Source organism: Pongo pygmaeus, chromosome 7 (assembly GCF_028885625.2).
Source record: "Pongo pygmaeus isolate AG05252 chromosome 7, NHGRI_mPonPyg2-v2.0_pri, whole genome shotgun sequence".
Taxonomy (NCBI): Eukaryota; Metazoa; Chordata; class Mammalia; order Primates; family Hominidae; genus Pongo; species Pongo pygmaeus.
Genome location: NC_072380.2, coordinates 115106171 through 115129067, shown reverse-complemented (window position 1 = coordinate 115129067; position 22897 = coordinate 115106171). Strand labels below are relative to the sequence as shown.

The window sequence follows — 22897 nt, the reverse complement described above, 5'->3', positions numbered from 1 at the left end:
ACCCCACAGCACCTACTTTAATATATCTTTATATATGCATGGATGCCGTCTTACAAAAGTTATATTATTTTAGGTGAGATGCTTTTACAAAAATGATAATGTACTATATATCCTTTCCTATTTCCTATGTTTTTCCCTTACCCCTCAGTGTTCTTTTGTTTTTTGAGACAGGGTCTCACTCTGTCATCCAGGCTGGAGTGCAGTGATGTGATCTTGGCTCACTACAGCCTCAGTCTCCAAGCTCAAGTGATCCTCCCACCTCAGCCTCCCACGTATATGGGACTACAGGCATCTGCAACCACACCCAGCTATTTTTTTTGTTTTTTAGTTTTTGTAGAGACACGGTCTCACTATGTTGCCTAGGCTGGTCTCAAAACTCCTGGGCTCATGCAATCCTCCCATCCAAGCCTCTCAAGGTGCTGGAATTACAGGCATGGGCCACTGTTCCCGGCTACCCCTGGATTTTAAAGATCTATAGTGCTGCAATATACTTCCAGTTGGTTATTTCTTACTGTTACTTAGTATTCAACAGTCTAAAACTGCCATATTTTATTAATCCCTTTCTCTAGTGATAAGCACCTAAGCTGCCTTCAACATCCAGCTACCCCAATCAATTTCATGATGAGCATCCTTATGAACTTGTGGGAGAACTTCCTCGGAAAAAATATATATTCCAGAGTTTTTCACAGGTCATAGGATATGTGCATGCTTCATCTCAACAAAGCCAGATTGCTTTCCTAAGTGTTGGTACTGGTTCTAGTTGATACTCCCTCCAACAGCGCCCAAGAGCTCTATAATATCTTCTACATTCTCAGCTGCACTGACCTTTCTGCTCCTGGTCATTCTTACACAGAAGCTTAGAGTAAATGTAACCAACAGGAGCTATCAAAGGCTCTTCACCTCATGAGAACCATGAGAAAGGGGATGCTTTTGAAAAATTGTGCAGGAATGATTGATCTTACTTGAAAAACCAGAAGATGAAACATATGTTGTATTCTCTGGGAATTTCGTGAGATATATGACATTACAAATGCAAAATATTTTCTGCATATATTTCTTTTTTTGCACAAATATCCCATTCAGTCTTTGCCCCCACCCCCCATGTTTGGCTAGTTTCTACTGACTTGGTTTGAAGCATTCTTTGAGTTGGCTGTGGCCAGTCTTCATCATGACCTGGTGGTGGTAGGCAGCAAAGGGGAGGCAGAGTTGCAAGACCAGAGTGTCCTGCTTGAGCAGAAGACTGGCCTCATGAGATGAGCTGGGCCTTCCTCCCTATCTTCAGCTGTCATTCTCCTTGGGTCAGAGAGTAGAATATTAAAATGACAATAATAGGCCTATGCGTGGTGGCTCAAGCCTGTAATCCCAGTACTTTGGGAGGCCGAGGCAGGCGGGTCACCTGAGCTCGGGAGTTTGAGACCAGCCTGGCCAACATGGCAAAACCCCGTCTCTACTAAAAATACAAAAATTACCTGGGTGTGACACATGCCTGTAATCCCAGCTACTCAGGAGGCTGAGGCAGGAGAATCACTTGAACCTGGAAGGTGGAGGTTGCCCTGAGCCGAGACCGTGCCACTGTACTCCAGCCTGGGCAACAGAGCGAAATTCCATCTTAAAAAAAAAAAAGGCAATAATAATAAGGCACATTTATAGAGTAGTTTGGACCCTGCTACTCAAAGTATGGTCCTCAGAGTAGCATCTTAGGTATCACCTGGGATGCTGCTTGGTAGAAATGCAGAATGTTGGGGCCCAACCCAGAATCACTGAATCAGAACCTGCTTTGAGCAAGATCCCCAAGGGATTCTATGCACATTACAGTTTGAATAGCACTACTTCAGTCTTTGCCAAACATGTTCACATTGATTATCTCACTTAAACTCTTCTCAACACCCCTGATTTCCTTGGGTATAGTTATGTAAATCTTACGTTGCAGTTGAGGAAACTGAAGCTAAGCAGGTTAAAATAACTGGCCCAAGAATATCCAGAAGAGCCCCATGAAAACAGACTTTTTAACCCCCAACATCATACTTTGTTTATATCCCTTTCACCCCATGCCTCATTTTTCCTCACTCCAGCTGCCTACTGGAGGTGAGGCTGGCAAGTCTGGCGGCCCTCAGGATCTTTCTCTGTTGGGCTCCAGACCTGAAATATGGCAAATTTGGCTTGAGACCAAAAATGCTCACTGCTTTTCAGCCTCAATCCTTCTCTACCTTCACTGCAAGTCTCAGTTAGGAGTTCAGAGGACGCTATGGTCTGAATGTTTGTGTCCTCCAAAATTTATGATTCAAATCCTAGTTCCCAAGATGATGGTACTTGGACCTGGGGCCTTTTGGGAGGTGATTAGGTCATGCGGGCTCTGGGATTAGTGCCCTTAGGAAATAGGCCCAAGGGAACCTGTTTGTCCCTTCTACTGTCTGAGGGCACAGTGAGAAAGCTCCATCTACGAGAAAGAGTGCCCTGATAAAACATTGAATCTGCTGGCACCTTGATCTTGAACATTCTAGCCTCCAGAACTGTGAGAAATAAATTTCTGTTGTTTATAAGTCATCCACTTATAGCATTTTGTTACAGCAGCCTGAACAGAGGAAGAGAGAGGGACAGCCAGACCTTCACTGGGTGTGAGGTGGGTGGAGTTATTAGTGGGTCTCTCCTTTGAGTGAAGTTTATCAAGTTCCATTTTATTCTTCTTAAAAGCAGGTTAAGCAGGGGTGCTGAATCTGGGGTTCCTCAGACTCCCAAGGCATCTGTGGATATAATTCAAGGACTCTGTGATCTTGGATGAGAAAAATATTTAACATTTTTATTTGCACTAACCTCTTACCACACCTAGCATTTTCTTCACTGTAACTACAGGAAACAAACCACACTAGGCTCAGCAGGGCCTGTGACCTGTGACTTTGTCACTAAGAGAAATCACAGATATTTCCATATTGCATAACTACTGCAGACCTTGAAATCTCATTTATGCTCATGATAACTTCAATATTACCTCAGCTGTCAGTCCCATTCTAGATCTTGTTATTAAACGTGTTAATAGGTGGAGCGCAGTGCGGCTCACGCCTGTAATCCCAGCACTTTGGGAGGCCGAGAGTGGCGGATCACCTGAGGTCAGGAGTTTGAGACCCGTGTGGCCAACATGGTGAAACCCTGTCTCTACTAAAAATACAAATATTAACCGGGCGTGGTGGCATGCGCCTGTAGTCCCAGCTACTCAGGAGGCTGAGGCAGGAGAATCACTTGAACACGGGAGGCGGAGGTTGCAGTGAGCCGAGATCGTACCACTGCACTCCAGCCTGGGTGACAGAGCGAGACTGTATCTCAAAACTAATAATAATAATAAACAAATGTGTTAAAGAAGCACTATGATGCCAAAATACCATTATATATGTATGTGAATATGTGTGTATATATATGTGTATATATATACATATATATGTAATCTTTTTTATTTTTTAGAGACAAAGTCTCTCTTGTCACCCACACTGGAGTGTAGTGGCACCATCATGGCTCACTGCAGCCTTGACCTTCCGGGCTCAAGCAATCCTCCCAACTCAGCTTCCTGAGCAGCTGGGACTACAGGCGTGTGTCACCATGCCTGGCTAATTTTTTTTATTATGTGTAGAGACGGAGTCTTCCTATGTTGCCCAGACTGGTCTCAAGCTCCTGGGCTCAAGTGAGCCTTCTGCCTCAGTCTTCCAAAGTGCTGGGATTACAAACGTGCACCACCTCATCCAGCCTATTTTTTTTACATTTGGATAAATGTGTTATCAATATAATGGCTTCATTTGTAATCTTATGAACTTCATTTTATGAGCTCAAAAGCATTATCCTGAGAAGGAGTTCATAGGTTTCATTAACCTGTAAAAGGACCATTTCAGATTCTGGAACCTTCATCATATCCTCCAGTCTGTTTTTGATTGTTGTTTTGGGTTGGTTCATGTCACCCTCAGATTTATTTTACTTTTTTTTATCAGTAGCAACATAGCACTTAAAACCAAAAGGGGCCTATACGCTTGTCTTCAGGAATGAAACGAAGACTCTCCTGAGAAGACGGCACTCCACTGCACAGCCAGGCTTGGTGGCAGTGGGGGCTAAGAACCCCAAGGAAGAACACGCATGACCCTTGCCCTCCTTCTGGAAGATCATCTCAACATTCAGAAAATTGCAATAAAAAAATGCCACATGCTAAATAGAGAGACCATCAGCCATAGCTTTTGCTGACTGCTTATCCTTCTACAGCTTTGTATCATAATCTTGATTATAACCCACAAAGTAGCTGGAAGATGTTTGGCCTTTGAAAAAGAACACCCCTCCTCTCACCCATGATGCCAGGCAAGATTACCAGAATTCTGACACTGGAACAGGTAAAAGTCACTGGGTCTATCCAGAGAAAATGAAAGGTCCTACTTTTAAGAAGCTGTAAGAACACTACCTTTACAATTATTGATGTGCAAAGAGATGTTCATGATAGGTTAAGTAAAATAAGAAAAAGCAAGTTACAAGATAGCATGTTTTATAACATATATACAGAGGGGAGTGAGAAGACAGGGTAAAGAGCCTGAAAATATATGTATCAAAATGTTAGTAGAGGTTAATTCTGGAAGTGGGATTACAAGGGATTTTCATCTTTTTATTCCTTTTTGTATTTTTTTAATGATCAGTATGTTTTACCTTTGTTAAAAAAAATAAGGAAACACAGCTGCGTTCATTTGGTAAAAATCACAATGTTAAGTAACTATATTTTACTGCTACTAGGAACCTTGCAGAGCCACTTAACCACTTAACTGGCTTCTCACCTCTTGAGGAGATAAAAAGAGCAAATGGAGAGTGGAGGAATTTAATTATTTTTTTTACAAAAATAAATCCCTATAGTGTTATGTCATGGACTTTATACAGTGGGCCACATTAAGACCTCCAGATTCTTACTGCACCAAGTAACAACCGGTGCATAGCAGGTGCTCCATCAAGGTGAACTCCCTTTCTTCCTATTACACATTTATTTCCATCTCAAAGCACTCAAGAGAATGCTTGCTGGTGGTGTGGAATATTTTTCTTCCAGATCTCCATTTCTCTCTTTTTTCTTTTTTTTTTTTCTTTGAGACAGAGTCTCGCTCTGTTGCCCAGGCTAGAGTGCAGTGGCACGATCTCGGCTCACTGCAACCTCCTCCTCCCGGGTTCAAGCAATTCTCCTGTCTCAGCCTCCCGGGTAGCTGGGACTACAGGTGCCTGCCACCACGCCTGGCTAAGTTTTGTATTTTTTTAGTAGAGACGGAGTTTCACCATATTGGTCAGGCTGGTCTCGAACTCCTGACCTCAGGTGATCTGCCCGCCTCGGCCTTCCAAAGTGCTGGGATTACAGGTGTGAGCCGCCATGCCCAGCCACTTCCCATTTCTCTAAGGTAAAAAAAAAAGTATTTCTTCCTTGCTCTGATTTTTTTTCCTTTTCTACTTTACTAGTTTTTCTAGTTCTCCTTCCTGGGTCTTTCTCCAAGGTATTTTAGATTCTTTTTTAAAAAAAAGGAAAAAAAAAATACTCTTATAAAGTGAGTATTTTGAAAACTGTAGCTGTCCCTCCAGAACTGAAACACACATGGACTATTTCAGTTATCTCTTGCAGTATAGCAAACCACCCCAAAACCCAATGACACTCCTGTGGACAGAAGCGGGACCGTGGAGTGGCGGGGAGGCAGGAAGTGATGCCTGGGCTGCTCTTCTATTTACTGTTCATGATTCTGTGGGTCAGGGCTTGGTGGGGATGGCTCATCTCTGCTCCATGTGGTGTCAGCTGGGCCTGCGTGACTGGGGCTGGCGGGTCCCAGGTGGCCCTGGTCACGTGGCTGGAGTGTTGGTACTGGCTGTTTGTTGGGGTGCCTTAGTCTTCTCCATGTGGCCCTTCTTTCACGTGTTCTCTCATTATTAAGTAGTTTAGCCTGGGCTCCTCTGCCTTGTGGCTAGTTTCCAAGAGGATAAACACAGACACTTCAAAGTCTTCTTAAGATCTAGGCATGGAAGTCTCACAGCACTGCCCCAGATTCTCCCGGTCAAAGCAAGTCACAGGCAGGGTCGGCCCAGAATCAAGGGGTAGGGAAAAAGACTTTACCTCTTGATGCAGAAATGGCAAAGTCACAGCAGAAAAGGTTACATGGGACAGGAAGGGTTGTGGTGGGCATCTTTAGAAAAAATTTACCCCATAAATAGAGTTTAAGATTAAAAAAAATGTTTTTAACAAGCTTAAAAACCATAGTAATTAGTATAATGAAAATAACTAATAATATTCACCAGAGGAGATTTTTTTTTTCTACTCTATCTGGCACTTTCACTTTCTAAATCAGCCCCAGTTTGCCTCTCATCCCCACTCTGCACCCCATGAGGCCAGGACATCCTGAGCACGAACACAGGAAAGAAGTCCTTGCTACGCCCTCTGCCAGCATTTCACCACAGGCCTGCTCCCTTCAGCCTGCTTCTTCCTCAGAGGCCCACCCTCAGTTCTCTTCTTTTTTCTCATTATTTTCTTTTCCTGCAGGATTTTATCTAATCTCTTGGCTTCAATTGCCACCTAGACTCTGATGACACCTACATTTTGTTTTTTATTTTCTATTTATTGATTTATTTTTGAGACAGGGTGTTGTTGTGTCGTACAGTGCTCGGAGTACAGTGCTTGGCTCACTGCAGCCTTGACCTCCTGGGCTCAAGCAATGCCTCAGCATCCCAAGTAACTGGGACTATAGGCACACACCACCATACCTGGTTAATTTTCTGATATTTTGTAGAGACAGAGGTCTCCCTATGTTGCCCAGGCTGGTCTCAAACTTTTGAGTTGAGCCATCCTCCTGCCTCAGCCTCCCAAAATGCTTGGATTACAGGCATAAGCCATTGCACCTGGCTAAAATTTTAATCTCCAGCCTAGATCTTTCTCTGTTGGGCTCCAGACCTGAAATATGGCATTTTCTTCCTTTCCACCAAAGCCCACCACCTCTCTGTGGCCCTCTTCTATCTCATACAGTGAATCAAGCCAGAAACCTGGCAGTTCTCGATACTACCCTCTTCCTCATGTCTACATCCAATCGATTACGGAATCCTGCTTGCTCTTGGCATCTCTATTCCATCCTCTCCAGACCTGCCACCATTTCTTAGTTTAGCCCAGCATCATCTTTGCTGCCTGCAAAAGCCTTCTCAATGGCGACAGACCCTCACTCCTCTGGTCCATTCTCCATGCTGGGCCAGAATGAGCTTCCTATACCATCCTCCCTGTTACAACCTGTCAGCAGGTCCCCCACGTCCTTAGGATAAAAGTTCCACTTCTACATTCCTTAGCACGGCACGCAAAGGCACCTCATGTTCTGGGCTGCTTTCCTTAATAGCCTAAGTTCCTCACCCTGCCTCTCTGATCTGTGATCCAGACAATTCAGAGCATCCTAAATCCCCAAGGCTCTCTCTAGTCTCCACCTCTATCCCTTTACTTCCCCAGCTTACAGATCAAATGGGAGAAGCCTTCCCTGAACCTTCCCTAGGCACCCGCAGGTACCTATCTTAGCATCTGTCAGATTCTATAGTGACGGCTGGGTCTCCTATTTACTTCTCCCACTATGCTGGAAGCTCCTTCAACACTGGAACGGTGTCATTTTTATGGTTTTTCCTCAGTGTTCAGCTAATACCTGGCATATGGTGGGGCAACGAATGGATGAATGGTGATGAGACCCACTGACTGCAAGGAGCAAAGAGAAGATGTCTCGTGGGTACAGTATGTTCTAACATTCGTAACTGACCTGAGAAATCTTTACATGTCGGCTCCCCTCTCACTTCGTTCATTATTCTGATCTAAGGAAAAACCAGTACCATCAGCAGGAAGGGTCAGCATCTATCTGAGGTACTACTTACTACTGCCCAAGGGCTTTCTTTTACTCATGCTACATTAGTCTGTTCTCACGCTGATATAAAGAACTGCCCGAGACTGGGTAATTTGTAAAGGAAAAAGGTTTAATTGACTCATAGTCCTGCATGACTGGGGAAGCCTCATGAAACTTACAATCATGGTGGAAGGGGAAGAGGCACAGAGCACAAGCAAGAGCAGGGGAAACCGCCTTATAAAACCATCAGATCTCATGAGAACTTACTCACTGTCACGAGAACAGCATGGGGGAAACTGCCCCGATGATCCAATTGCCTCCCACCTGATCCCCCACTCGACAAGTAGGGATTATGGGGATTACAATTCAAGGTGAGATTTGGGTGGGGACAGAGCCAAGCCACATCCAAACCATATACATGCCCAAGATGACAGTTTTCCATGTCTGACCCTGCAATGACACAAGCTAAGGGAAAGGCATAGAAGGACCCACACTTCCACCTAGGCGTTTGCGCATACCCTGTCTGTAACTCCAGTGAGTCTTCAGAGACAATCTACAATTACTTTCTCCAATAACAAAAAAAATCTGAGTGCTTCTTATAGAACAGATACTGGATCAAAAAGATGATTATAGGCTGGGTGTGGTGGCTCATGCCTGTAATCTAAGCACTTTGGGAGGCCAAGACAGGAGAATTGCTTGAGCCTGGGAGTTCAAGACCAGCCTGGTCAACATAGTGAGACCTAAGCTCTACAAATAGTAAAAAAAAAAAAAAAAAAATCAGCCAAGGCTGGGTGCAGCAGCACACGCCTGTAATCCCAGCACTTTTGGAGGCCAAGGCAGGTGGATCACTTGAGGTCAGGAGTTCAAGACCAGCCTGGCCAACATGTGAAACCTGTCTCTACTAAAAATACAAAAATTAGCTAGGTGTGGTGGCAGGTGCCTGTAATCCCAGCTACTCGGAGGCTGAGGCAGGAGAATCACTTGAACCTAGGAGGCAGAGGTTGCAGTGAGCTGAGATTGTGCCACTGCACTCCAGCCTGGGCAACAGAGTGAGACTCCGTCTCAAAAAAAAAAAAAAAAAAAAAATTCAGCCAAGTGTGGTAGCACACACCTGTAGTCTCAACTACTCAGAAGGCTGAGGTGGGAGGGTCATTTGAGCAGAGGAGGCTAAGAGTTCAGTGAACTGTGGTCACCCCACTGCACTCCAGCCTGGGTGACAGTGCAAGACCCTGGCTCAAAAATATAGATGATTATACATGATCACCATCTCAGGAGTTCAGATCTGGATGGAGCATGGGCAGGATTCAGTATCGTAAAAAGTGTTTCTTGCAAAATGACTAATCCACTCCCAGCATGAAGGTGTGGACAATGTACGCTGAGAGCAAAGAAGAACCATCAATTCATCCTAGCGTTATGAAGGAAGCCTTCAACAAAGTGACAGTGGTACAAAGACCCTGAAAGCCAGTAAGGCAAAGGGGGCCTTCAGGGATGCAAATATACATTTTGTTGTTGTTGTTGTTGAGACGGAGTCTCGCTCTGTTGCCCAGGCTGGAGTGCAATGGCACGATCTCTGCTCACTGCAAGCTCCGCCTCCCGGGTTCACACCATTCTCCTGCCTCAGCCTCCCGAGTAGCTGGGACTCCAGGTGCCCACCACTGTGCCCAGCTAATTTTTTTGGTATTTTTTAGTAGAGACGGGGTTTCACCATGGTCTCAATCTCCTGACCTCATGATCCGCCCGCCTCGGCCTCCCAAAGTGCTGGGATTACAGGCGTGAGCCACCGCGCCCGGCTGCAAATGTACATTTCTTGTACATGGCCTCCCCTAGCACTTTAAAGAAAATCCCCATTTTGGCCAGGCACGGTGGCTCATGCCTGTAATCCCAGCACTTTCGGAGGCCGAGGCAGGCAGATCACGAGGTTGAGAGACTGAGACCATCCTGGCCAACATGGTGTAACCCCGTCTGTACTAAAAATACAAAAATTAGCTGGGTGTGGTGGCGTACGCCTGTAGTCCCAGCTACTCAGGAGGCTGAGGCAGGAGAACTGATTGAACCTGGGAGGTGGAGGTTTCAGTGAGCCAAGATCGCGCCACTGCACTCCAACCTGGTGAAAGGGCGAGACTCCGTCTGAAAAAAAAAAAGAAAAAGAAAAAGAAAAAGAAAATCCCCATTTCAAACCATGACCTATAACTTCCTCAGTAGTCTAGCTTCTCCTGCCTTACTTTCCAACCTCATCCCCTCCCACTCTCCCTGACACCCTCTGCACCTCCAGCCACATTGCATCCCACGGGGCCAGCTCCTTCCTGCTGTAAGACTGCCTTAGCTGCTCCCTCTACTTAGGTGCACTTGCCCGGAATCCTCCTATCCTCTCATGAGGTTTTCAGCTTAAACATCTCCTTGGAGCAAGCTTCTCCTATATCTCATACCAAACCAGTTGCCCAGTCACAATCTTACCACCCTGTTACAATTTGGTGCACTGCAGTGAACTTATCTACCCTCATGGTACTTGTGTGTGTGTGCGTGTGTGTGTATTCGACGTGTACTTATCTTTGCCTCCCCTGGTGTGTCTTGTTCACTGCTACTGTCCCTTGAACAGTACCTAGAACACATAGTAGATGCTCAACAAATAGTTGTCGAATGGAGTGGATAAACGAACAAAGGCATATGCAACATAGTGTTTCCTGAATGAGGATGTGGCACTGAGACATGAAAATGCACCATATGTTTGAGGAACAGCAAGCGGTTTGCTGTGGCTGTGGGCAAGGGTAAGTCTGAGTGGAAGACGAGGTGGGGAGGGTTGGGAGAGTCCTGTAGTTGGAGGCTGACCGGATAGCTCAGAACTGAATGGCCTTTCATCTCCTGGCAACAGGAGCCATGGATCATTTTTAAGGAGAGAATGTTATGATTGGATCATGACTTTTAAAAAGCCATTCCAGTCACAGTGTGGAGCTTGGGCAGTGGAAAATAAGCTGGAGTGTGGGTGGAGGTTGGGTGGGGGGATTGCAGATTGTTTAATCCGAGCAAGACTTGATGACAGATTGATCTAGTGCAACATTTGGAGGGTAGAAATGGAAAATGAGAACAGAGACATTTCTGAGGCAAAACTGCTGGGTCCTGGGGACCAATCAGATCCAGGGCTTTGAGAGAGAAGGTGAAGGCTGGAAGGAGACAAGGCATGCATCCGGGAAGGCGTAGAAACAGCAATTCTAGTTTTGGATATGTTGTCTGAGGAGCCCGGGAAACATCTTTCTCTGAACCTCTAGGAATTGTGCCACCACCACACTGTTCCTCCTACCCCTTTTCTCTTTTCTTTTCCTGTTTTGAATCACTCTCACAAGTCAAGACCGCTCCCTGCTTCTCAGCCCGCTGGGGAGCCAGGCGGCCAGCAGGCCCCACATTCCTGAGGAAGGGACAGGGCTCTGGCCTGGAGGGTCTAGCAGAAGCCACTCCAGGGGAGGGCCCAACAGGAAGGAAGGTAGGCCTGCCGGAGGAGCATACAGGAGCTTCCTCTCCCGCCACAGTGTCCAGGGCCAGCTGCTCCAGCCCTCAGGCTGGGTCAACAGGATGGGACAGCCCAGGCGGAAGGAAGCCTGTGGGGAGGGACACCCCGCAGACAGAAGCAGGGACATGGGGTGGGGAGAGGCAGGAAGAGCTGCCGGGCTGCTGAGCTGGCGCCTCTCCAGCAGACTCAGGAGGGGCGGTGACAGGAGGCCATTCCGTCCTCATCCCCGCAGCCCTGGGCCTCTCTGGTCCTGGCCAACAGTATTACTATCATTATTATTGCGGTTGTTCGCTAGCCTGGGCCTTAGATACATTAGAAAAAAACCATTGGAAGATACGTACAGCATTGGCAGTTTCTAAAACAATTAATTCCCTTCCTATGTTCATTCTGTGATTACTGGGATAGAAATGCTATCTGCATTACCAGCTTTTCATTCAGTTAGAGACGTGAGTGCTCGCAGGAGAGACAGTGATTTTTGCCTTAAATTCAGCCTGTCCAAATCGGATAAGATCTCCGATTTGCTTTAAACCCCGTTATCACTGCCTTCCTCTCCAACAACAGCTGCTGTGGTCGCGCGCAAACGGCCAAACGGGGGCAAATCCGTGCCAAAGCAGAGCCATGGGCTTTCCTGATCAGAAGGCCCAGCCCCAGCCCCCGGGCGCAGCATACGGGCGGCTTCCTTTCAGAAACCCAGCCTGCTTCCCACCAGCTGGAGTGGGTGGGTGGGGCGGTAGTGGTGCCAGTTTCAGGGGACGGCCGGCAAATCCACCTCCAGGCGTGCTCCAGCGGGAGCCTGGAGACCCTAGGAGAGCCCTCCCCACAAGCGGCTTCCAGGCAGGACGCTTCCAGAGATCTTGGTCCAGGGGTGGGGGTGAGGTGGGGTCTACCTTTGAAACAGCTACAATTTAAACTTCAGCTACACCGAGCTCAAACTCGATTCCGCAGCCGAGTGTCGGCGCCAGAGAAGGATAAAAACTCGGGTCTACGGCTCCCCACCACGCCCCTGGTCCAGTCCTCGGGGCTTCCAGGAGTCCTCACGCCATCCTCTGGGTTGCCCAGGAGGAAGGATGGGCGGGACGGGCAGGCGCTGCGAGTGCTGCAGATGGGGAGGGCGAGCCCGCGGCACGTCGTGAGCGGGGGAGGGGCGCGCGAGCAGGTGTCCTCTCCGTGACAGGGTCCCCCATCCCGCGCCCCAGTGCTCCCCGAGGCTTAGCGAGGCAAAACCCAGCAAATGCTTCAGAAATGCAGCTCAGTCGGTCACCGGGTTCTGCTTCCTCATCAGACGCGCAAGAGGATGGCGCTTCCAATGCAAATCTCTTGGCTCCGGCCCCTTGGCTGGCAGCCGCCGCGTCCCCCGCCTGCCTGGCGTCCCGCCCACTCCGTGGCGGGCTGAGACGAGGCCCGGCGCGGAGAGGACGGGGCGGAGCGGGCATCCCTCCCCACCCCCCACGTGGGGCTGGCCCTCCGCAGTGCCTGGGCGCGCTGCCGTCGCCGCGCCTCCCCGGCCGCGGCGCCGCCTCTCTAGGCAGGGGCGGGGGACGAGGGGCAAGGAGTGGGCGAGGAGTGGGCGAGGGGCGGGGGGCGTCACTCAATCAGGTGGCCTCTGGAGTTCCCCGGGGCAGGGCCGAGGGAACACGCTGCCGGAGATTGTGTACACGCTCCACTGACACCAGCTTCACGCTGCCGGGCAGTCGCTGATCACGCGTGGCCCCGCGAGCCCATTGGCCAGCGCCTCACACACCTTTGCCGTTGATTGGCCGGCCTCAGGCTCCGCCCCCGTCCCCGCCCGCGGCGCGAGGCAGGCTGAGCGGCTACCTGAATGGGGAGGGGGCAGACGGCGCTGAGCGCGGCGGCGGCGGGAGCGGCGTCGAGTGTCTCTCCGGGCGCCCGTCTGTGGCCAAGCAGCCAGCAGCCAGCAGCCGAGCAACCAGTCAGCTTGCCGCCGGCGGCCAAGCAGCCAACCATGCTCAACTTCGGTGCCTCTCTCCAGCAGACTGCGGTAAGTCATTTGGGGATGCCCCTGTGCTTCCTCGCCTGATCTTGTCTGGGGGGCCAAAGGGGGCGCGAACCCCGAGCCCCTGACATCAGCCATGCCTGAGAATCGGGGCTGCAGCGGAGTCGTGGGGAAGGAAAGGGCTTCCTGCCTGCAGACTATGGGCATTAGTGAGGGCGTGTGTGTTGGGGAGGGGGTCGAACCAGGGGGCTGGAATCTTGAGACGGGGACAGGGGTCTTTGCTCTACATGTACTGAGGAGGGGAAGGGACAACTCCGCATGGAGATCCGAGAGGGCTGGTGAGGAGGAAGATGACGAGCGGGGGAGGAGTGGGGAGGGGGCCGTTGCCCTGCAGCGAGGTTGGGGTACGGTGTGGAATGGGAGTCGCGGGAGGGACAAGGAGGCTACCCTCACCTGGCACAGAGGAGAGATGCCCGGTCTGGCTCAGGACCGCGAGCCAAGGGAGGAGGGGGCTGCTCGCAAGCACTCGGGAGGCTGGGTGTCCACAGGAGAGGCGAGTGGGCTACCCATCCTGGGGGTCTGAACCCACGCTTGGAAGACGGGGGCTGCTCAGCAGATAGCTCGTGGCTGGGGCAAGGGGCGCCTGTCGTCGGCGCGGGGGGATGACACGAGGGCCCGCCGACCGCCCTGGGGGACGAGTTGCTCCCCCAGACGTCTGGAGGGGGACTCTTACCCCAGGGGCAGGCGGCCGCCTTCTGACGACTCCTTGGAAGAGGCGGGGAGCCGCCTCTGGGGCGGGAGGGTGGGAAGCGGGACCCAGCAGCTGGGGCGGGAAGGTGGGCGGGGGGAGCTGGGCCGCGAGACGCGGGGGCCGCGCGTCTGGAGCCGGGGCCTGTGGGGGCTGCACGTCTGGGAACCCGTGGAGACGCGCGGCGGGAGGGGCCTGGAGCTGCCGGAAGCCACGGGGAGGGGGCGCCGCGTCTGCAGGAGAGACGGGGTGGTCTAAGGTCCCGTAGGCCGCGTGGGCGGGAAGTGCCGAGGGCTCGGCCGGGTTCCCGGGGGCTGCCGGCGGGAGGAGGGCGGCGGCCGGGTTTCCGCGGGGACCTGGCTCCTCCTCCCGCATCTGAGGCGGAGGCCGGGGGTGGGCCGGGAGCGGGTGCGCCCGGGGAGCTTCTCGTCCCCGAGTGACCCAGCCCCGGCCTCCGCCAGGGGCGGGAGCGAGGCCCGGCCCCGCTGTCGGTTCCTAAGGGAACGGCGGCTCGCGGGGAGCTGGAAGGGGCGGGCGCCTCCCGGAGCCTGGCTCCCGCAGCCCCGCCCCTCCCCGCGGGCCCGGCGCGCACGGCCGGGCGGTTGGCGGCGGCGCCCGCGGCCCCTCCCCCGGGTCGGGCGCGGGCGGGGGCCTGCAGGCTCAGGAAGTAGGGGAAAGGTGACCGCGCGGCAATTCCCAGTTCACGTTTCCTGCGCCTCCCGGAGCAGCCGCTGATCACGCTTTGTTCACATGCCTCGCCCCCTCCTCGCCCACGCCCCCGCCCCGGGCCGCACAGCCAATCCGGGCTCGGGCCGCCGAGCCGACCGGCCAATGGCGGGGGCAGGGGCGCGGAGACGTGCGAGCGGCGAGGAATGTTCCCAGTGACTCACCCGCGAGCCTCATTGAGGTTAGGGCGGTCCCATCCGTCGGTCCCCGCCAACTAGGATCTCCCCCGCCGTCCGCCCCCGCCCCTCGTCTGCCTCCCCCGCCCGCGCCTCCGCCCGCGCTTCCCTTTCCTGCCTCGCGCCCCACTCCCTTTCCTCCCCTCCCTGTTTCCCTTCCTGTCCTTCCCAGCTCACGCTCTCTTTCCCTGCCGCCTGCCTTTCTTTTTTCCTTTCTTTGCATTGGCGTCTTGGGGCTGTTACACACACGCGCGCTGTCCATTGCAGCTTACATAAAGGCGGGCGCGATTATGCAATTGCATCGTTAGCGATATTTCAAGAGCAATGGCTCGTTTTCTTAGGATTTCAACACGAAGGCATCATGCATTTTTGAAAAACTAGTGTTGAGAATAATACCTTGCAACGTAGAGAATGCTTTTTGGTATTTTTACACAATCTCTACTTTGACCAAACGAGTCTGGACAGTTTTTTTTTTTAATGGAAAATAGGAGAAATGGTGAGTAGTACCATCTTTTTTAGCGTAGTTCAAAGAACTTTACTATAAAACATTAGGTAGGAGTTCTGCAAATAAGTGCAAAACGTGTGCTGTTATTTTGTCATCAAGCAGTTCTTTAAGGAATTAAAATAGATTCTACTTTGATTATGCTGACTTTTTAAAGTCGGTTTTTGCAAATTCCAAGTAGAATATTAAATTTTTTGATTATCCAGTTTTTAGTAATATTGCATTAGCTATGTTGTAGTTATGTATGGCAAACCATTGTGTGAAATAGATTCAGTAAAAGGGAGCACAAATATGAAGAGGTTGCAAGTTAATTAAAATAAACATTAGAATTTTTTTCTATGTATTTCACTTGATTTTTCTTTACCAGAATCAAGTAATCAAATAATTTTAGATCTTAAATAATGCAATTTTAACTTGAAAGCTACCCTGAGGATCCCTTATCTTTTGATTTTTATCCCAAAGTGCAAAGTGACTTTCCAAAGGTCAGACCCATAACAACAGGCCAGAGCTCTAATACATTTTGTCTTTATTAGAAGGTTTTGGCTACTTTTTTTTCTGTCAGCAATTTGTATCTCAAAAGACCTCATACCATACCTGTAATAGTTAAGAAGATAAATTTTCGCAGCACTCTTTCTTAGTTATTTTGTCCGACTCCAGTTGCAGGTAGCTACTCTGGAAAGTCTATATAAAACACTTTTTTTCTTCTTAGCCAAATACTTCTCCTTTTGGATCACAAATGCATTGATAATTTTCGACTTAGTCCCCTTAATAGTAGTAGGTGTGCCTCTCTCCCATGAACAGATATCTCTATATCAGTGTTAAGGTCTACATGTTAAGAGAAAGAATGAGGAAGATTTTATTGCCACTACTGTGAGGTTTGGGTTACCTACCTAGCAAGTGTAGCTGAACTTCCTTAGTATCATAGTAAGTGTGAGAGGAAAATTATTTCTGATTTTAATTTGGAAAGTTGTGTGAGTTGTAAAAAAAAAAAAAAGAATATTTGCTCATTTTTCTGTGTGTCATTTGGATGACAAAAAATATGCTTATAAGCTTTCCTCTTTTGTTTTTATAGGAGGAAAGAATGGAAATGATTTCTGAAAGGCCAAAAGAGAGTATGTATTCCTGGAACAAAACTGCAGAGAAAAGTGATTTTGAAGCTGTAGAAGCACTTATGTCAATGAGCTGCAGTTGGAAGTCTGATTTTAAGAAATACGTTGAAAACAGACCTGTTACACCAGTATCTGATTTGTCAGAGGAAGAGAATCTGCTTCCGGGAACACCTGATTTTCATACAGTCCCAGCATTTGTAAGTATTATTGTTTTTAAGATAGACGTAAATTATATAATTTCTTAAAATTTATATAATAAACTGTAGATTTCTCATGCTTATATATTTCCCTTTTCTTTAGTGTTTGACTCCACCTTACAGTCCTTCTGACTTTGAACCCTCTCAAGTGTCAAATCTGATGGCACCAGCGCCATCTACTGTACACTTCAAGTCACTCTCAGATACTGCCAAACCTCACATTGCTGCACCTTTCAAAGAGGAAGAAAAGAGCCCAGTATCTGCCCCCAGACTCCCCAAAGCTCAGGCAACAAGTGTGATTCGTCATACAGCTGATGCCCAGCTGTGTAACCACCAGTCCTGCCCAGTGAAAGCAGCCAGCATCCTCAACTATCAGGACAATTCTTTTAGAAGAAGAACCCACCTAAATGTTGAGGCTGCAAGAAAGAACATACCATGTGCCGCTGTGTCACCAAACAGATCCAAATGTGAGAGAAACACAGTGGCAGATGTTGATGAGAAAGCAAGTGCTGCACTTTATGACTTTTCCATGCCTTCCTCAGAGACGGTCATCTGCAGGTCTCAGCCAGCCCCTGTGTCCCCGCAACAGAAGTCAGTGTTGGTCTCTCCACCTGCAGTATCTGCAGGGGGAGTGCAACCTATGCCGGTCATCTGCCAGATGGTTCCCCTTCCTGCCAACAACCCTGTTGTGACAACAGTCGTTCCCAGCACTCCTCCCAGCCAGCCACCAGCCGTTTGCCCCCCTGTTGTGTTCATGGGCACACAAGTCCCCAAAGGCGCTGTCATGTTTGTGGTACCCCAGCCTGTTGTGCAGAGTTCAAAGCCTCCGGTGGTGAGCCCGAATGGCACCAGACTCTCTCCCATTGCCCCTGCTCCTGGGTTTTCCCCTTCAGCAGCAAAAGTCACTCCTCAGATTGATTCATCAAGGATAAGGAGTCACATCTGTAGCCACCCAGGATGTGGCAAGACATACTTTAAAAGTTCCCATCTGAAGGCCCACACGAGGACGCACACAGGTACCAGCCACTTCTTATGTCTTTAGTGTTTAAATGAAGAGGTTTTGGCTGTGATCACACATTTAAACCCAGGATGATAAGGAATAACTTGCCTTAGCTAGTTTAGAGGATGGTATTTACCAGTGCAAGGTCCTCCAAAAGGCTTTATTGGAGGCCACTCATAAGTGCCATAATCCTTGCACTTTAGGAGACCAAGGTGGGAGGACTGTTTGAGCATAGGAGTTCAAAACCAGCCTGTGCAACATACTGAGACCTCATCTCTACAAATAATTTAAAAATAAATAAGTATGTAAATACTTTATTGTTTCAGTCTCTCAAATGATGATTCTGTAGATGTCTGAGTAGTTACTTTAATAAGGTATCTTTAAAGCCTTTGAATCATAGTTGAAGTCAGGAAGTCTTTTCATATTTGGCTTTTTTTAAGGGATAAAAAAAAACTGCTCTGTTGCCCGAACTGGTCTCAAACTTCTGGGCTCAAGCTATCCTCCTGCCCCAGCCTTCTGAGTAGTTGGGACTACAGGTGCCTACTACCCCACCCAGCTACCTTATTTCATGAGGGGAAGACTTTTGTAAATGTGATCGAGTGACAAGTTGAAATTGGAGCAATACATATCTCATATTCATTTGACAGTTTGATTTATTAGCTTTTATTATTTAAAATGTATCTTCTCATATACTTTTAGATAGAATTGAACATATAATTTACAGCAATCTTATGCATAACAATGATTCCTGTCTTTGTTTTAGGAGAAAAGCCTTTCAGCTGTAGCTGGAAAGGTTGTGAAAGGAGGTTTGCCCGTTCTGATGAACTGTCCAGACACAGGCGAACCCACACGGGTGAGAAGAAATTTGCGTGCCCCATGTGTGACCGGCGGTTCATGAGGAGTGACCATTTGACCAAGCATGCCCGGCGCCATCTATCAGCCAAGAAGCTACCAAACTGGCAGATGGAAGTGAGCAAGTTAAATGACATTGCTCTACCTCCAACCCCTGCTCCCACACAGTGACAGACCGGAAAGTGAAGAGTCAGAACTAACTTTGGTCTCAGCGGGAGCCAGTGGTGATGTAAAAATGCTTCCACTGCAAGTCTGTGGCCCCACAACGTGGGCTTAAAGCAGAGGCCCCACAGCCTGGCGCGAAGGCCCCGCCTGGGTTAGGTGACTAAAAGGGCTTCGGCCACAGGCAGGTCACAGAAAGGCAGGTTTCATTTCTTATCACATAAGAGAGATGAGAAAGCTTTTATTCCTTTGAATATTTTTTGAAGGTTTCAGATGAGGTCAACACAGGTAGCACAGATTTTGAATCTGTGTGCATATTTGTTACTTTACTTTTGCTGTTTATACTTGAGACCAATTTTTCAATGTGATTCTTCTAAAGCACTGGTTTCAAGAATATGGAGGCTGGAAGGAAATAAACATTACGGTACAGACATGGAGATGTAAAATCAGTTTGTAGTATTACGAATATTGTCATCTTTTTCTAGAGTTATCTTCTTTATTATTCCTAGTCTTTCCAGTCAACATCGTGGATGTAGTGATTAAATATATCTAGAACTATCATTTTTACACTATTGTGAATATTTGGAATTAAACGACTGTATATTGCTAAGAGGGCCCAAAGAATTGGAATCCTCCTTAATTTAATTGCTTTGAAGCATAGCTACAATTTGTTTTTGCATTTTTGTTTTGAAAGTTTAACAAATGACTGTATCTAGGCATTTCATTATGCTTTGAACTTTAGTTTGCCTGCAGTTTCTTGTGTAGATTTGAAAATTGTATACCAATGTGTTTTCTGTAGACTCTAAGATACACTGCACTTTGTTTAGAAAAAAAAATCAGAAGATGAAATATATATTGTAAAGAAGGGATATTAAGAATCTTAGATAACTTCTTGAAAAAGATGGCTTATGTCATCAGTAAAGTACCTTTATGTTATGAGGATATAATGTGTGCTTTATTGAATTAGAACATTAGTGACCATTATTCACAGGTGGACAAATGTTGTCCTGTTAATTTATAGGAGTTTTTTTGGGGATGTGGAGGTAGTTGGGTAGAAAAATTATTATTAGAATATTCACTTTTGTTAACAGTATTTCTCTTTTATTCTGTTATATAGTGGATGATATACACAGTGGCAAAACAGAAGTAAATTGCTTAAAATATATAGTGAAAAATGTCACTATATCTTCCCATTTAACATTGTTTTTGTATATTGGGTGTAGATTTCTGACATCAAAACTTGGACCCTTGGAAAACAAAAGTTTTAATTTAAAAAAATCCTTGTGACTTACAATTTGCACAATATTTCTTTTGTTGTACTTTATATCTTGTTTACAATAAAGAATTTCCTTTGGTATATAGAATGGTCATTGCATTTCTTAAAAACCATTCTCAACTCTCACCTTGACATTCATCACTTATATTATCCAAGGACTTAGTGTCTGAATTTCTCTAAGGGTATCATTCAAATTTAGAACTGTAGGAGTATGTCTTTAACATGAATCCATTTAGAGAGTACACAAAGTGAGGCCAAATATCTATTTGGTGAGGTAATATGTGAACCAGCCAGTTCTAAGAAAACACATTTAATTTTTAAACATTGTTTTTTATTTTTCAAGACACAGTTTCACTCTGTCACGCAGGCTGGAGTGCAGTGGCATGATCTCAGCTCACTAAAACCTCAGCCTCTCAGATTCAAGTGATTCTCCTACCTCAGCCTCCAGAGTAGCTGGGATTACAGGTGTGCGCCACCACACCCGGCTAATTTTTATATTAGTAGAGACGGGGTTTCGCCATGTTGGCCAGGCTGGTCTCAAACTCCTGACCTCAAGTGATCTGCCCATCTTGGCCTCCCAAAGTGCTAATTTTTAAACATTCTTGAATATTTTGATGATTTGGGGTTGAAATATAGCCCCAGCTCTCAACAAAATCTTGTTAAGTAGTATTCAAGTTAAAGGGAACACGACAGTGAATAATTACAAGCAATGAAACTCCTGTGGCAGATGAAAAGAAGTCTGACTTATTAAATAGTGAGTAAATTGCTTACCTCTAGAAGTTAGACAATTAAGTGATACCTTAAATGCAATAAACATATTGGTACTTAAGCCTCATGAAAAGTAATCCACCTCTGAAGAGAAACACTTGGCAGTCACTCATCAGTAGAAAGAACTAAGGGCTGTAAATGCTACTTGGTGTAGAGTATAATTTTGTAGATTACTATTTTAGCTTGCACTGAAACCCCCTTGTGGTCAGGAGAACATCTTCCACAATGCCCAACTTAACCAGTGACCTAGAGTCTGCCTCGTTGAACAAACACCATGGTAAGGGACCGTGTACTCACTTGGCAGCAGTTGTAGGACAAGTGTCTCGGGACATCTGTACACCTGTTGCTACTTTTCTTGGAAACTTAATACCACATGAGTATGACACAGCTGCTGGAGAAAGGCTTTGCCATTCTGGCCTCTGGTGTAGCTTTGGTGTTGGGCACCTGGACCATCCTCTTCCTTTAGAGCTTTTCATGGTGGCAGGTCTCCAGAAGTGGGAATGGAGGAAGATGACTGAAATATTCTCTGCCTCCCCCAATGCCCAGTCCCTTGTAATGATGTGGCCCATGAAACTATGCCACCCGTTGGCTGTATTCTTTTTTTTTTTTGAGACGGAGTCTCACTCTGTTGCCCAGGCTGGAGTGTGGTGGCACGATCTGGGCTCACTGCAAGCTCCGCCTCCCAGGTTCAAGCCATTCTCCTGCCTCAGCCTGGCTGTATTCTTTGCAGTCCTAGTTGGTATCTGAGATCTTTCCTTAGGAATCTTGTAAATAGAGTTACTGTTTTTGAGTTGAATGTTGAAGCAGGGTCTAATTTTTTTTTTTTTTAAGACAGAGTCTCACTCTGTTGCCCAGGCTGGAGTGCAGTGGCATGATCTCAGCTCTCTGCAAACTCTGCCTCCTAGGTTCAAGTGATTCTCCTGCCTCAGCCTTCCCGAATAGCTGGGATTACAGGCGCCCAAAACTAATAAGTTAAACTTGGTACAAAACTATTAAGTTTTCATAAGTATACTAAAATGGAGAAAAGTTGAAGCAGAAACACCTTTTTACTAGCTTAATTTTTTACTAGCTTTTGTACTTTTTCCTATTACAGGACCTAATCCAGGATCTCAAATTGCATTTAGTTGTCATGTCTCTGTAGCCTCCTCCAATCTGTAGTAGTTCCTCAGTCCTGTCATTTCAACATTACTTGTCAGTTATTTTGCAGAATGTCCCTTAATGTGGGTTTGTCTGATGTTTATTCATGATTAGATTGAGGCTATGGGGTATGTTGGAAAGATGCCCCAGAGTGATAATGCCCTTCTCAGTACATCTTACCTACGAACACATGGTGTCCATATGCATTACTGGTGATGCCAACCTCACTCACTTTGGCTAGGGTGATATCTGTTGGAATTTTCCACTGTAAATTTACCATTTTTCTCTTTATAATTATTAAATATGTAGAGGGACATACTTTAAGATTATGCAAATAACCTGTTTCTGCTTACACTTTTCCCCGTTTATTTTAGTATCCTTATGGAAATGTTGCCTGGGGCAATTATTACTGTGATATGCTAATTCCCTCATTATTTATTAAGTTGGAATTCTGTAAGAGTTATTTCTTCTCCATTTATTCAGTTTTTTTAAATGTCAGCATGGACTTGAATATTTATCTCATTCTTTGAGTTCTAACACTATACTTAATTATTCTGTGACTCAGTTGTTCCATCTTTGGCCCTTGTTAGCTCTTTCACCATTTTTAATAAATGAAGATGAAAATTGTATATGGTTCAACCTATCATTTCTCACTGGAACGAGAGCTGTTTGGTGTTAGTAACTACTTTTTAAAAGTGTTTTCTACCTGCATTGCTGCCACCCTGTCTAATCCAGCATCTCTCACTCAAGCCAGTGCAGCCACCCCTAACTGGCCTCCCTGCCTCTGTCCTGTCTTCTTACTATCCAGTCTCCTCACAACAGAGTCTTTTGAAAATGCAAACCTGATAATGTCACTTTTCTGTTTAAAACACTTCAGAAATCTCCCAATGCTCTCAGAGTCAAGTCTAGGTTTTATAACATGGTCTAGAACAGTGCTGTCTAAT

General features: G+C 47.1%; 2 protein-coding genes across 4 annotated transcripts in view; one reads left to right on the top strand and one right to left on the bottom strand.

Moving 5' to 3' along the window:
• Positions 1 to 14589, bottom strand: part of LOC129042409 (proline-rich protein 2-like) — a 32046-nt gene extending 17457 nt beyond the window's left edge. The window contains exons 1-3 of one of the 2 annotated variants that reach the window (XM_063669012.1): positions 13754 to 14589; positions 2605 to 2741; positions 1427 to 1608 (exon numbers count right to left, since the gene is read on the bottom strand). In XM_063669012.1, the coding sequence (XP_063525082.1) occupies positions 13863 to 14423 (561 nt within the window). In that variant the 5' untranslated portion in view covers positions 14424 to 14589 and the 3' untranslated portion in view covers positions 1427 to 1608; positions 2605 to 2741; positions 13754 to 13862. Of the gene's footprint in view, positions 1 to 1426; positions 1609 to 2604; positions 2742 to 12115; positions 12741 to 13753 lie in introns of those variants that run through there. The other variant, XR_010127269.1, reaches the window with a different exon arrangement.
• KLF10 (KLF transcription factor 10) lies at positions 12794 to 20129 on the top strand. Of its 2 annotated transcripts, none has more exons than XM_054498357.2 (4): positions 12794 to 13345; positions 16525 to 16758; positions 16862 to 17774; positions 18522 to 20129. In XM_054498357.2, the coding sequence occupies exons 1-4, from the start codon at positions 13166 to 13168 to the stop codon at positions 18779 to 18781; spliced, it is 1587 nt and encodes a 528-aa protein (XP_054354332.2). In that variant the 5' UTR covers positions 12794 to 13165; the 3' UTR covers positions 18782 to 20129. The 2 variants fall into 2 exon arrangements, with proteins under 2 accessions (XP_054354332.2, XP_063525081.1); XM_063669011.1 differs by lacking the exon at positions 12794 to 13345 and adding an exon at positions 14754 to 15446.
• Positions 20130 to 22897: the final 2768 nt, after the last annotated feature.

Excerpts from the sequence above, each read along its gene's own strand:
- KLF10 (XM_054498357.2), top strand. The coding sequence starts at position 13,166 with ATGGGGAGGGGGCAGACGGCGCTGAGCGCGGCGGCGGCGGGAGCGGCG. Across the intron at positions 13,346-16,524 it reads CCTCTCTCCAGCAGACTGCG|GAGGAAAGAATGGAAATGAT; the intron begins GTAAGTCATTTG and ends TTGTTTTTATAG. Across the intron at positions 17,775-18,521 it reads CCACACGAGGACGCACACAG|GAGAAAAGCCTTTCAGCTGT; the intron begins GTACCAGCCACT and ends TCTTTGTTTTAG.